Genomic DNA, 10,483 nt, shown 5'->3' with positions numbered 1-10,483 from the left:
TGCATGGCTTCAGCCAGCTCCTATCTAAACAAAAATCTAATTCTTGATGCAGCACAATGCCAGAAAATAAAGCAGACGAGAAATATGTATGCCCAAATATTAAACAAAAATAATACTACAAAACGGAAAAGGGAATATCGTGCAAGCGCTGTATCATTTATGCGTCTACCCAAACACCTTCAGGAAACCCCAGAGACCAACTCCACTCAACACCGGGATCGTCAGATTATCATCCCAGCCCCACATATCAATGAACTCGCTGCCAGCGGCAACAACGCCAGAGACAACACTCATGACACTCAAAGCCAAAGGACCAGTAATAACCGCCGAGTTACTGGGTTCCCATCCCAGAAGGCCACGAACGCAGTTCGGGAGCAAATTCAAGCGTCCCGTGAACATAAATGCGTCTTGCGAGTCATCAGGGAAAGCACCAATGTAAGGCACGAACCAGCCCCAGAAAGCAGCAGCGGTGGCAACACCCATGAGCCATGCCGCCATGGTACCAGCCAAGCTCTTTCCGGGGCGCAGACGGGGTGTGTAGCGGCCGTACAAACGACCGAATGTCGAAGCGGCGGTGTCACACCAGCTAAGGAGTAACACGCTCATGACGCCGACGTCCTTGGGGAAGAACCGGAGAGCAACGTATGCTCCGAGGAGATACCAGATCACGCCGTTGTAGCCGGCGACCTCTGTTTCACGCATGAGGGCACCCATGCACCGGATGTATACCTTGTTGACCTTCTCGAAGCGGTGACGGATGAGGTCCGTTGCTGCGATTGGTACTAGGGCGGCGAAAAGAACAGGTGTTATCTGTAGAGTTTGCACACCTCGGCTATATAATGACAAAGTCAAAAATCCGATTGACACGTGCAAAACCTTGCGCGGGATCTCATGGCGGTGAATGAAGCTGCGGTAGCGGGCGTGGAGGGGGATCAGTCCGAGGGGAGATGGTGATCTGGATAAGTCGCGCAGGGCAGCAGGAATGCTTGACGGGGATAGAAGATTGTTCGAGGCAGTACCGTTGGCCGAGCGCGGCGGAGAGGCGGGTATCTTGGGGTTTGATCGGCGGTTGCGCCGAGCCGAGGGTGTCGTGGGGGATCTTGATGCTCGCGCTGAACCGGTACTTTCGGGTGAATCATCTGGCTGGCGCGATCGACGTGCTGCAGACCGTGTTACTGGTGCGTTATATCCATCGGGCGTCTCAGACAATTCCGATATAGAAGGTGTCGGCGATATCACGCGAGGCGTTGCCGGTACGGGATTTGGCGAGGACATCTCGGGTACCCTCAACTTAAAAGCAGGCAGCGATGCGGCTCTGACGACACCAAAAGGTGACCGCGTGCAAATATCTATGTTGTCGCAAGCGAATATGCCACGGAGTATCAATGGACTTGTTAACAGAGCAATGATGGCGGTTCGGAAGCACGTGACAGTGCTTTATCGTTGATTATGGGCGAATAAGGTAGAGAAATAAGACAGAAACCCAGTGCATGATGCGATCACCAAGCACTTATTATATTAAATAAAAGTAAAGTGAATGTAGTAAGACTAAGTTGAGGGAAAAAGCAGTTCACGATCCCAGTTTCCGCCCACAGCCGCAGTCACGTGCCTGGTATCTAATCGATAACGGATGGATTTTTTTTTCTTTGCGATGCGACTCGAGAAGCAATTTGACGACTCGGTGTCAGTCGGAATTAATAAATGCCTCCCAAGTCGTCTTCAAGGGCGTGGGATACTCTCACGCCCCCACTGTCAGAATGGTCCCTCGACGCTGTGGCCTCAATGGGCTTCACGCGCATGACCCCAGTCCAGGCCTCGGCCATTCCTCTGTTTATGCAACATAAAGATGTGGTGGTGGAAGCTGTCACTGGAAGTGGAAAGACATTATCATTCCTGATTCCAATTGTGGAAAAGCTTCTTCGTCTTGATCAACCTCTCAAGAAGCATCATGTTGGAGCTATTGTCATTTCTCCGACAAGGTGGGTTAATGCGCAAGTCCAGGTCTACAGAGTTCGTTACTAATATTGATATATTAGAGAATTGGCCTCGCAGATTCACCAAGTTCTTCTCTCGCTTTTGGAGTTCCATCCAGCGTCGGCCGCAGCCATCAAACCCGCCGAAGAGGGTGCTCCTCGTGCGAAACCCTCTTCATCGACATTGAGGGTCGTTCCACAACTTCTCCTGGGCGGCGGAACATCTCCGGCGGAAGATCTGAAATTATTCCTCAAGAATTCGCCCAATGTGTTGGTTTCTACACCCGGAAGATTGTTGGAGCTGCTTTCGTCGCCTCACGTTCACTGCCCCCAGGCATCATTTGAAATGCTTGTCCTGGACGAGGCCGACAGACTTCTTGATCTTGGATTCAAAGACGACCTGCAGAAAATCTTGGGCCGTCTGCCTAAGCAGCGACGTACGGGATTGTTCAGTGCCAGTATCAGTGAAGCCGTCGATCAGATCGTCCGACTTGGTCTACGCAATCCCGTCAAAATTGCCGTCAAGGTCAGAGGAGGAGCTGGCGTTGAAGAAAAGCGCACTCCAGCGAGGTATGTCTTTATATCCGTTGTTCCACATCCAACCCCAATCTAACCACTCAATAGTCTGCAAATGACCTACTTGACAACACCTCCGCTTCACAAATACGCCATTCTGAAGCACATCCTTTCCACTGTCCAGCCCACCCCCCAAAAAACCATTTTCTTCGTATCGACATGCTCCAGCGTCGACTATCTCGCCACAATACTACCCATAATCCTTGGAGACGAGTTCGTGCTAGTCCCACTACACGGTAAACACCAAGCCAACGTCCGCCAAAAGAACTTCAACCGCTTCACCACCTCCACAACCCCCTCTATCCTCCTCACGACCGATGTCGCTGCTCGCGGTCTCGACATTCCCTCCGTGGATCTTGTAGTACAGATCGACCCACCCTCCGACCCCAAAACCTTTATTCATAGATGCGGTCGTGCCGGTCGTGCCGGCCGTCGAGGCCTCAGCATCGTCCTCGTCCATCCCGGCCGCGAGGAGGATTACGTCTCGTTCCTGGAAATTCGCAAAACCCCCGTCGCACCATATAGTCTACCCGAGTTCACGGATGAACAGGCCACAGCCGCGATCGACAAGGTCCGCAAAGCGGTGTTGAAAGATCGCGCCATGCACGACAAGGGCCAGAAGGCATTTGTCAGCTGGCTGCGCAGCTACAGCAAGCACCAAGCAAGCAGTATCTTCCGAGTTGCGGATCTGGACTGGGAGGCTCTCGGCAAGGCGTGGGGACTCCTCAAGTTGCCGAAGATGCCTGAAGCACGCTCGTTTGAAGGAGATCGGACGTTGGGGATTAAACTTGAGTGGTCCAACTACACGTACAAGGACAAGCAGCAAGAAAAGCGTCGCAAGGAGGCCATGGAGGAGGCTGCTAATGCGCAAGGCACTGAGCAGGGATCTAACAAGCGCCGTGCTACGGAGAGTGTGGCTTGGAGTCAGAAGACCGAAGAACGGGATAAGAAGTTCAAGAAGAAGGAATTCAAGAAGGTTCGGAAGGAGAAGGAGAGATGGGAGCAATTGCCAGAGGATCAGAAGCAGAAAGCTCTTGAAACGGAACGCATGTTGGAGGAGATTCGTGCTAAGAATGAGCAGCAGCGGTTGTTGAATCAGGCTAGCCAGGCGAAGGAAGCAAAGGGCGAAGAGTTCCAGGGCTTTGACTAGTTGGAAAATAGCATAGTAGATCTCTGTATACCATACTGCAACTCCAATTTATATCCTCTACAAACCTCATCTCTACCATCTGTTGGCGTGTGGAAACTAAGGATTCCATTCAAATAACCTAACAACCGCTAATGTTCACTCATGACAATGCGCTAAAGAGCGACCAAAAAAAAAAAAAGCAAGCAAAAAACAAACCAAATGGCAAGAAACAACTAAACCAAATGGCAAGAAGCAACTCAACCAAGTCGCAAGAGACAACGAAACCAAATCGCAAAAAAAAACGAAACCAAATCGTAAGAAACAACTAAACCAAATGGCGGAAGGCTCAAAAAGGACACTCTCCTAGGCCCAAGCCTGGATCGATCCCTCAGGGGATCCAAAGTGGTCCTAAGGATGTCACATCGAAAAGAACAGAATTAAGGTCTCAACACTTGACCCAAGCACAGAAGGCGCGCCAAGGAAACCGTGTAATTCCATTCTTTTCTTTTTTTTTTTTTTTTCAAAAATTTTTCCCTTCTTTTTTCAGATAGTTGAGAAGGTACCTGTTCAGAAGGTACCTCGAAAGGTATTTGAGTTCAATGTCGGAGTGTATTTCGGTAATTCAGAAGAGGTCAAGTCAAAGCTCAACCCAAGATCCAGTCACTGGCCAGATGATATGGTTCAGACAGTCGGTAGGTGGCATGCCGTGGCCAGTGAGGTCTCTTTTTATTTTCTACTCAGCGTCCCGCCAACCAGCGAGCCGGCCCGTGAAGACCCCATGTTGCTCGTCAATGTATGCCAGATTGTTGGGGTATCGGCCGCCGAAAGTCAAGGGCCGTGCGCGCGGTAGATACTTGGGAAGCTTAGGATCGCTGAAATTCAAGCACTCAATCCAAGTTTCAGTCTCTGGCCAGATGGTTTGGCTCAGGTCACCGGTAGGGCATGCTGTGGCTAGGGAGGTTTTTCTCATCTTGCGGCGACGGAGGACGTCCTCATCAATCAAAGAGTCATAGGTGCCCGAGAAGCGATGGGCCGCTCGAAGACGACTGGGGGTCTTCGGCTTGTACTGCTCTGCGTGCTGACGGGCCTTGCGGAGTTCGTCGCCGAGATCTTCGATGGGCTGAGATGCGCCCTGGTCATTGAAGTTTTCCAGGCGGGTATTGTCAGAGCGAACACGTTTGGAGACATGCTTCTCTTCCGGTGCATCGCTGGGTGCAGGTCGTTTGGTCGTGGTATCTCCACGGACAGGCTCGGAGACATCCTCCTCTTCTGGTGCATCACCGGGTATAACTTGTTCGGCCATAGTATCTTGGGGACCCTGCTTTCCTGTGGGCAAGTTCAAATCGTCCTCTGTGATCTCGAAGTAAGCTGGGTCAAACCCATAACTACATCCTGGAGGGTGGGGAATGACATCTGGTGAGGGTTCTCGCTTGCGCTTCTTCGATTCTCTCTCGCAGATCGCACGAAGTTCTTCTTCTGAATTTGGAACGTCGAGGCCCGCAATATCCGACTCCCCGACACGCATGCGCTCAAGCAGTGCTTGGTCGAAACCTCGTGGGTACAGATCATAGTCATATTTCCTTCTTTGGCCAACCCGTGGAGCACGTGCACTGGCTGTCAGACGCGAGTTTTGCCCTGTAGCACGTGGGCGGGGGGTGGGAGATTGGAAATTTCTTGGTGGCATAACGGAAGAGGAAGGGGGAGCCGAGGAGGGTGTTGTGACGGAAGCAGAAGATTCATTTCCCATTGGACGTTGAGGTTCAGCTACTAGAATCACCATGTTAGCCACTAGAGTTATATACAATGATATAAGGGGCACCTACCTTGTGGGACCTCTGCAGTTTGGGGCACATTGCCTCGTCTCCAAAGACCAGTCACTGAGTTGAAGAACCATTGTCCCCAACCAGTCCGGTTTTGATTCTGATTCTCATTTGGTGGAAGTGCGGAAGGCAATGAAGAGAGTGGAGCAATGCGATTACCACGGGGCACGGTCTCTTCATTTGCGTGAGAGGCCAGAGGGGTCGAATTGCCAGATCTCGCATCTTCGCCCTGCTGAGCCAAAAGCTCGGGGACACGGTAAATGGTGCTATCGATTCGTCCATTCCTTTCAGCTTCGCGTCGTCGCGCGCGATCCGCATACGTTCTGCGAGAGCCGCCACGAGGTCGGTTTTCGAAGGCGGGTGGAGTTTGAAGTGTCAACTTGTGACGTTTCGACGGCGAAGGATCGACTTCGGACGATCGGTTCCGTTTCCTGCTGGGCTCTTCCGTGGGGATCAGTAGGGATTCATCCGGGGTATTAAACATAGGGAGTCTGCGAGGCCAGCCTTTCCAGGGAGCTGGCGGGGACCAGGGGAGTGACCAGGGGATTCGACGAAGCTTATCATAGACTCTTCCAGGCGGCCAGGCATAGTGAGTGACGGGGGTTTGCGGAGGAGAAGGAGTTGGCTCAGGCTCCCTTTTCAGGAGTTCGCTGGCACTTCCCCATATGAAGGCCGTAATGATTCGTCTTCTGAACATGCGCGGGGGGGCCGGGGGGTCTTGGGGGAGCTTGGGGGGCAACGTACGGGTGTCTGGTTGCTCCACCGACGGAATGAGTGTAACGGGGTCTTCCTGAACCCCGGCGGCTTCGGCGGCATCAGGCTCCGATTTGGGAGCGGCGGCAGCCTTCTAGAAAAATGAGTTAGGTATGAACTATTGTGACATCTGGTTTCTGAACTGACCTTCTTGCGGCCAGCTTTCTTAGCTGGCTTCCGCTTTGGAGCGGGCCTCTTTCCAGCGGACTGTGCCTCTGGCACAGTGGTGGCTGTCTCGGATGCCGCGTCCGTCCCAGCCGCCGACGCACTCCGCGTCGTGCGCCGGCGGCGTGGGACGTACTCCGAGATTGGCGGAAGAACGTGGTTCGACCGCAGTCTCATCTTGGCGAAACGCGCAAGATGAGGAGGAGGGGATGGTGGCGAGGGGGTGATGAGGGGCAGGTGAAAGAAGTCTGATTGAAATGTAATGGATCAGTCAGAGATGTCTCAAGGATTCATAGGTAACATATGTAGATACTAACTAGTTAATCGCTTTGGTAGAGTCGATCACAAAGACTCTGGCAATAGCTGTACTATATCCAAAGGCTTTGGATAGTAATGTTGTGAGTGATGGGGAGAAGAAGAGAAGAAGAGAAGAAGAGAGGGAGAAGAGGGGGAGATGTAAACAACAACAGTTGCTAGACGCGACTACGACTAACCGATCAAAAGGGAAGGAGCGCCTTTTGGGCCAAACCATGTCACTTTTTTTCAAAATCGGAAGGCGCGACCCGGCAGAATTATTTAATCCAAGGGCGGTGTGATACGTGACGATAGATCTATAGAAGCTGTCGCAAGGGACACCCATTGACTATTGTTCCAATTATTGTCCCTATTGTCTGATATCACGGCGATTTTCTTTCTATGGGCTATTTTGAACTCAACTTTCTATATGGAGTATCATATTTCTAGTTAATTCTCAATTGACACATGAAGCAGCCTTGTCTCTTCTTATATCGTCCCCCGCATACTCCATAGTCCACTCCTCTTAAGATATAATCCATTGCTCATTGATGTTGTCAAAGTATCTACTACTCCATATGATCATCATAATCTAGCGATTAAAGCTTTCATACATGTGCCTGAAGCCAATGTCTGATGGAGAGATTGCTCTCGAGTGCCTGAAAAATACTGAAGATCATTTAGGCGAAACTGACTAAAATTCCAGAACTTATACTTTAATAACGAGTTGGTTACTTGAAGTTGTTTTAGCGTGAAGATAGATCTGGGAAAAGAAACAATGCTATTTGTACAGATGCTCTGCGAATGAAACATGGAAATAGAGACATAGACCAACAAGTACCCCTCGCTAGCTCCTAGATAGATGATACAAGGTAAGACGCTGATACTTTTTTCAAAGTCAGCCAATCACAAAAGAAGAGAATAGTGTAGAGATACAAAAGATCTCTTATTAAAACAATGCCCTTCATAGGGCAATCTCTCCCTTCCACGCAGCGTCGGACAATCCCAATGTCCCCATCAGGTTCTGCCACCGGGGACCTCCGCGTTCCTTCTTGCGGACATATTGCAGCAGCTTCTGGCGCTTGTGGACTAATAGTTGCATGTTGCGCTTGTTGTGTTTGTCCTTGTTGGCAGTCTCGAGGTGTCGGGAGAGGTTCATGATTTTCACGGTCAAGATCGCAGCTTGCACCTCCGCAGAGCCGGTATCGGGTCCAACACGTGGCGCGCGTTCCGGATGAACAGGGGCCGATTCATGGGCCATAGCCGAAGGCTTTGGTGGGAGATTTGAGTCTGTGTAGTGTCGCCCGAATGTTTCGATACACTTTGTAATGTTAAGGCGCACGCGGTCCTTGGTGTTTCCATTGTTGAGGTTGACAATCCGGTTGATTGCTTCCTGAGCATTCTTATGCTCTTGGTTATGCAAATTCACTGCCTCCTTCTCGGCTTGAGGATCGGCTGTGTTGCGATCGGGACTTTTAAGCGGTGCTGTTAAATCCTTGGAGAAGTCGAGGGCGGCATCCAGCTCGTTCGACTTCAAGTAGTAGTTGAGATCCTCAGACAAAGATGACGGGATGTGCGAGTTGGATTGGATTGCTGTCATCTCTAGGATAAATGGTGTCGGCTGACTCTTAACAGGGTCCCCGACCGAGGATTCCCGTTCCTCCGCGAGGACTTTCTGGCGGGAGACATTGGCTGCCTTGCGCTGGCGCGCCTGGGCCATCAGGAATGGGTCATGCTTCCTCCGGATTTGAACCTTGCTGGACGCAGCTCTGATAGAAGTGTTGATCGAATTGGACAACGGGCTAGATCCGTAGGTTGATCCTATGCGAGTCTTGGTTAGCACCCAGGTGATTGAACATTTGACTTGACTGATGTCGAGACTAGCATACCAGTCAATGCGTTCAAAGAGGACTGAACTGAAATGCGCGGAGGCATGGTGGGCGTAGCTGGCGAGTAGATCACTGTATTGTAACAATCAACTTCTCTTTTCCAAGGACCTTTCGACGGGAAATCTTGCGGCCGGAGGTCCAACTACGCTAATCCTAGTCAGGGTATTATCTGCCCCAGGCACCGATGATCACGTGGAAGGAGAGCCAAGATCGGTATTACATAACCAATACCCCAGCGGACTCTGGAGCCCTAGCCCTAGCGCACGCAAGCGAAATTCTCCCGAATCGCGAGAGTGCAACAATTTTGCGGCTTGGCTTTGATCTTTTTCCCTCCATCACCACGACAAGAGCCAGACGATTGATCCTCCAACTCATCAATCCATCAATCGCCCAACATGGCCCCTTCCCAGCTCCCCCGGTTTTCAACCCTACCGCGCAGGACATTGAGATGCTCCTTGCCGCTCAGTGCCACCTTGGTTCCAAGAACCTTCAGGTGCACATGGAGCCCTACCTCTGGAAGCTCCGCGCCGACGGTGTCAACGTCCTGAACATTGGCAAGACCTGGTATGCGCGAACGCAAAACGACTTCTGACTGTAGTATAGTGTCTAATATATATGTTTCATTGAAATAGGGAGAAGATCGTCCTGGCTGCCCGTATCATCGCCGCCATCGACAACCCCGCCGATGTCTGTGTCATCTCCGCTCGTCCCTACGGCCAGCGTGCTGTCCTGAAGTTCGCCTCCCACACCGGTGCCACCGCCATTGCCGGTCGTTTCACCCCCGGTAACTTCACCAACTACATCACCCGCTCTTTCAAGGAGCCCCGTCTCATCATCGTGACCGACCCTCGCACTGATGCCCAGGCCATCAAGGAGGCCTCTTACGTCAACATCCCCGTCATTGCCCTTTGCGACACTGACTCCCCCACCGACTTCGTCGATGTTGCCATCCCCACCAACAACAAGGGTCGTCACGCCATCGGTCTCGTCTGGTGGATGCTCGCCCGTGAGGTCCTCCGTCTCCGCGGTACCCTCGCTACCCGCGAGACCGAGTGGGACACCGTTGTCGATCTCTACTTCTACCGCGACCCCGAGGCCGAGGAGAACAAGGAGATTGCTGATGAGACCAAGGTCGCCGGTGCTGAGGAGATCGGTGCTGGTGCCGTCGAGTCCGGCTTCGCTGGTGAGAACTGGGATGCCTCCGCCCCCGGCGCTGGTAACCCCGGCACTGCCTTCGCTGCTGCCTCCGCTGCCACCGCTACTGCCGGTGCCACCAGCTGGGATGCCGAGGGTGCTGACTGGGCTGCCAGCTCCGCTGCCCCCACCGGCGACTGGGCTGAGGCTGCTCCCGCCGCTGGTGAGGCCAAGTGGTAAATTGCTTCGCGGTGACGAGGATAGTCGTTGAGAGGGAGGAGGTTTGATCTCAATAAAAAGTTTGGTGATCCGGGATGATTGTGACGATTTTTGGGTCCCTCGAGGCACAGGAATCGAAGAAATGCTCTTGTTTTCTCTTATACACCATCTAATCCATTCACCACAAATGGGTTACAATCTCCCGCAAATTCCCTTGACATGTCTATCCTAGTCCCTGTGTGCAATTCTCAAAAAACCAAAAGAAACTGAAAAACAGCAGAAGAAAACGAGCTTTCACCGGGAACCTTTCAATCTTTTGCCTCAGTGGTCTCATCTTACCAGCACTTTTTTATTTCCATTTTTTTTTTGCATCGGGGAGGAATTGCCATGCCAATCATTGACTGGCGCTTATGAGGGAAAGAGATCCAGTTGCTTTTATCTACGAAGCTTCTGGGGGAAAGCCCTGTGCTGTCAATTCACAAGGTGGACTTAATCGTTACCTTGGTTTCTCCCTGTGTGTTTTTCTAGTAA

At 51.7% G+C, this 10,483-nt stretch overlaps 5 protein-coding genes across 5 annotated transcripts; 2 read left to right on the top strand and 3 right to left on the bottom strand.

The window, feature by feature from the left end:
- Positions 1–165: 165 nt before the first annotated feature.
- N7516_000878 (diacylglycerol/polyprenol kinase family protein) lies at positions 166–1,275 on the bottom strand (the record flags this gene model as incomplete). Its single annotated transcript, XM_057213600.1, has 1 exon — positions 166–1,275. The coding sequence occupies one exon, from the start codon at positions 1,273–1,275 to the stop codon at positions 166–168; it is 1,110 nt and encodes a 369-aa protein (XP_057075483.1).
- A 397-nt stretch (positions 1,276–1,672) lies between these two features.
- spb4 (ATP-dependent RNA helicase SPB4) lies at positions 1,673–3,699 on the top strand (the record flags this gene model as incomplete). The annotated part of the gene is made up of 3 exons (XM_057213599.1): positions 1,673–1,979; positions 2,037–2,543; positions 2,598–3,699. The coding sequence occupies exons 1-3, from the start codon at positions 1,702–1,704 to the stop codon at positions 3,697–3,699; spliced, it is 1,887 nt and encodes a 628-aa protein (XP_057075482.1). The 5' UTR covers positions 1,673–1,701.
- A 712-nt stretch (positions 3,700–4,411) lies between these two features.
- N7516_000876 (uncharacterized protein) lies at positions 4,412–6,593 on the bottom strand (the record flags this gene model as incomplete). The annotated part of the gene is made up of 3 exons (XM_057213598.1): positions 4,412–5,445; positions 5,502–6,345; positions 6,399–6,593. 3 exons carry the CDS (start codon positions 6,591–6,593, stop codon positions 4,412–4,414), a joined length of 2,073 nt encoding a protein of 690 aa, XP_057075481.1.
- A 1,081-nt stretch (positions 6,594–7,674) lies between these two features.
- N7516_000875 (mitochondrial 37S ribosomal protein uS15m) lies at positions 7,675–8,645 on the bottom strand (the record flags this gene model as incomplete). The annotated part of the gene is made up of 2 exons (XM_057213597.1): positions 7,675–8,531; positions 8,600–8,645. The coding sequence occupies 2 exons, from the start codon at positions 8,643–8,645 to the stop codon at positions 7,675–7,677; spliced, it is 903 nt and encodes a 300-aa protein (XP_057075480.1).
- Positions 8,646–8,783: 138 nt separating this feature from the next.
- rps0 (40S ribosomal uS2 domain-containing protein) lies at positions 8,784–10,099 on the top strand (the record flags this gene model as incomplete). The annotated part of the gene is made up of 2 exons (XM_057213596.1): positions 8,784–9,163; positions 9,232–10,099. The coding sequence occupies 2 exons, from the start codon at positions 8,784–8,786 to the stop codon at positions 9,971–9,973; spliced, it is 1,122 nt and encodes a 373-aa protein (XP_057075479.1). The 3' UTR covers positions 9,974–10,099.
- Between the last annotated feature and the right edge of the window lie 384 nt (positions 10,100–10,483).

The sequence above is a fragment of the Penicillium verrucosum genome, assembly GCF_028828655.1.
Source record: "Penicillium verrucosum strain IBT 35672 chromosome Unknown utg000001l_segment0_segment0, whole genome shotgun sequence".
Classification (NCBI taxonomy): domain Eukaryota; kingdom Fungi; phylum Ascomycota; class Eurotiomycetes; order Eurotiales; family Aspergillaceae; genus Penicillium; species Penicillium verrucosum.
Note: the sequence above shows the minus strand (reverse complement) of the source record. Positions and strands in the feature narration are given on the sequence as shown.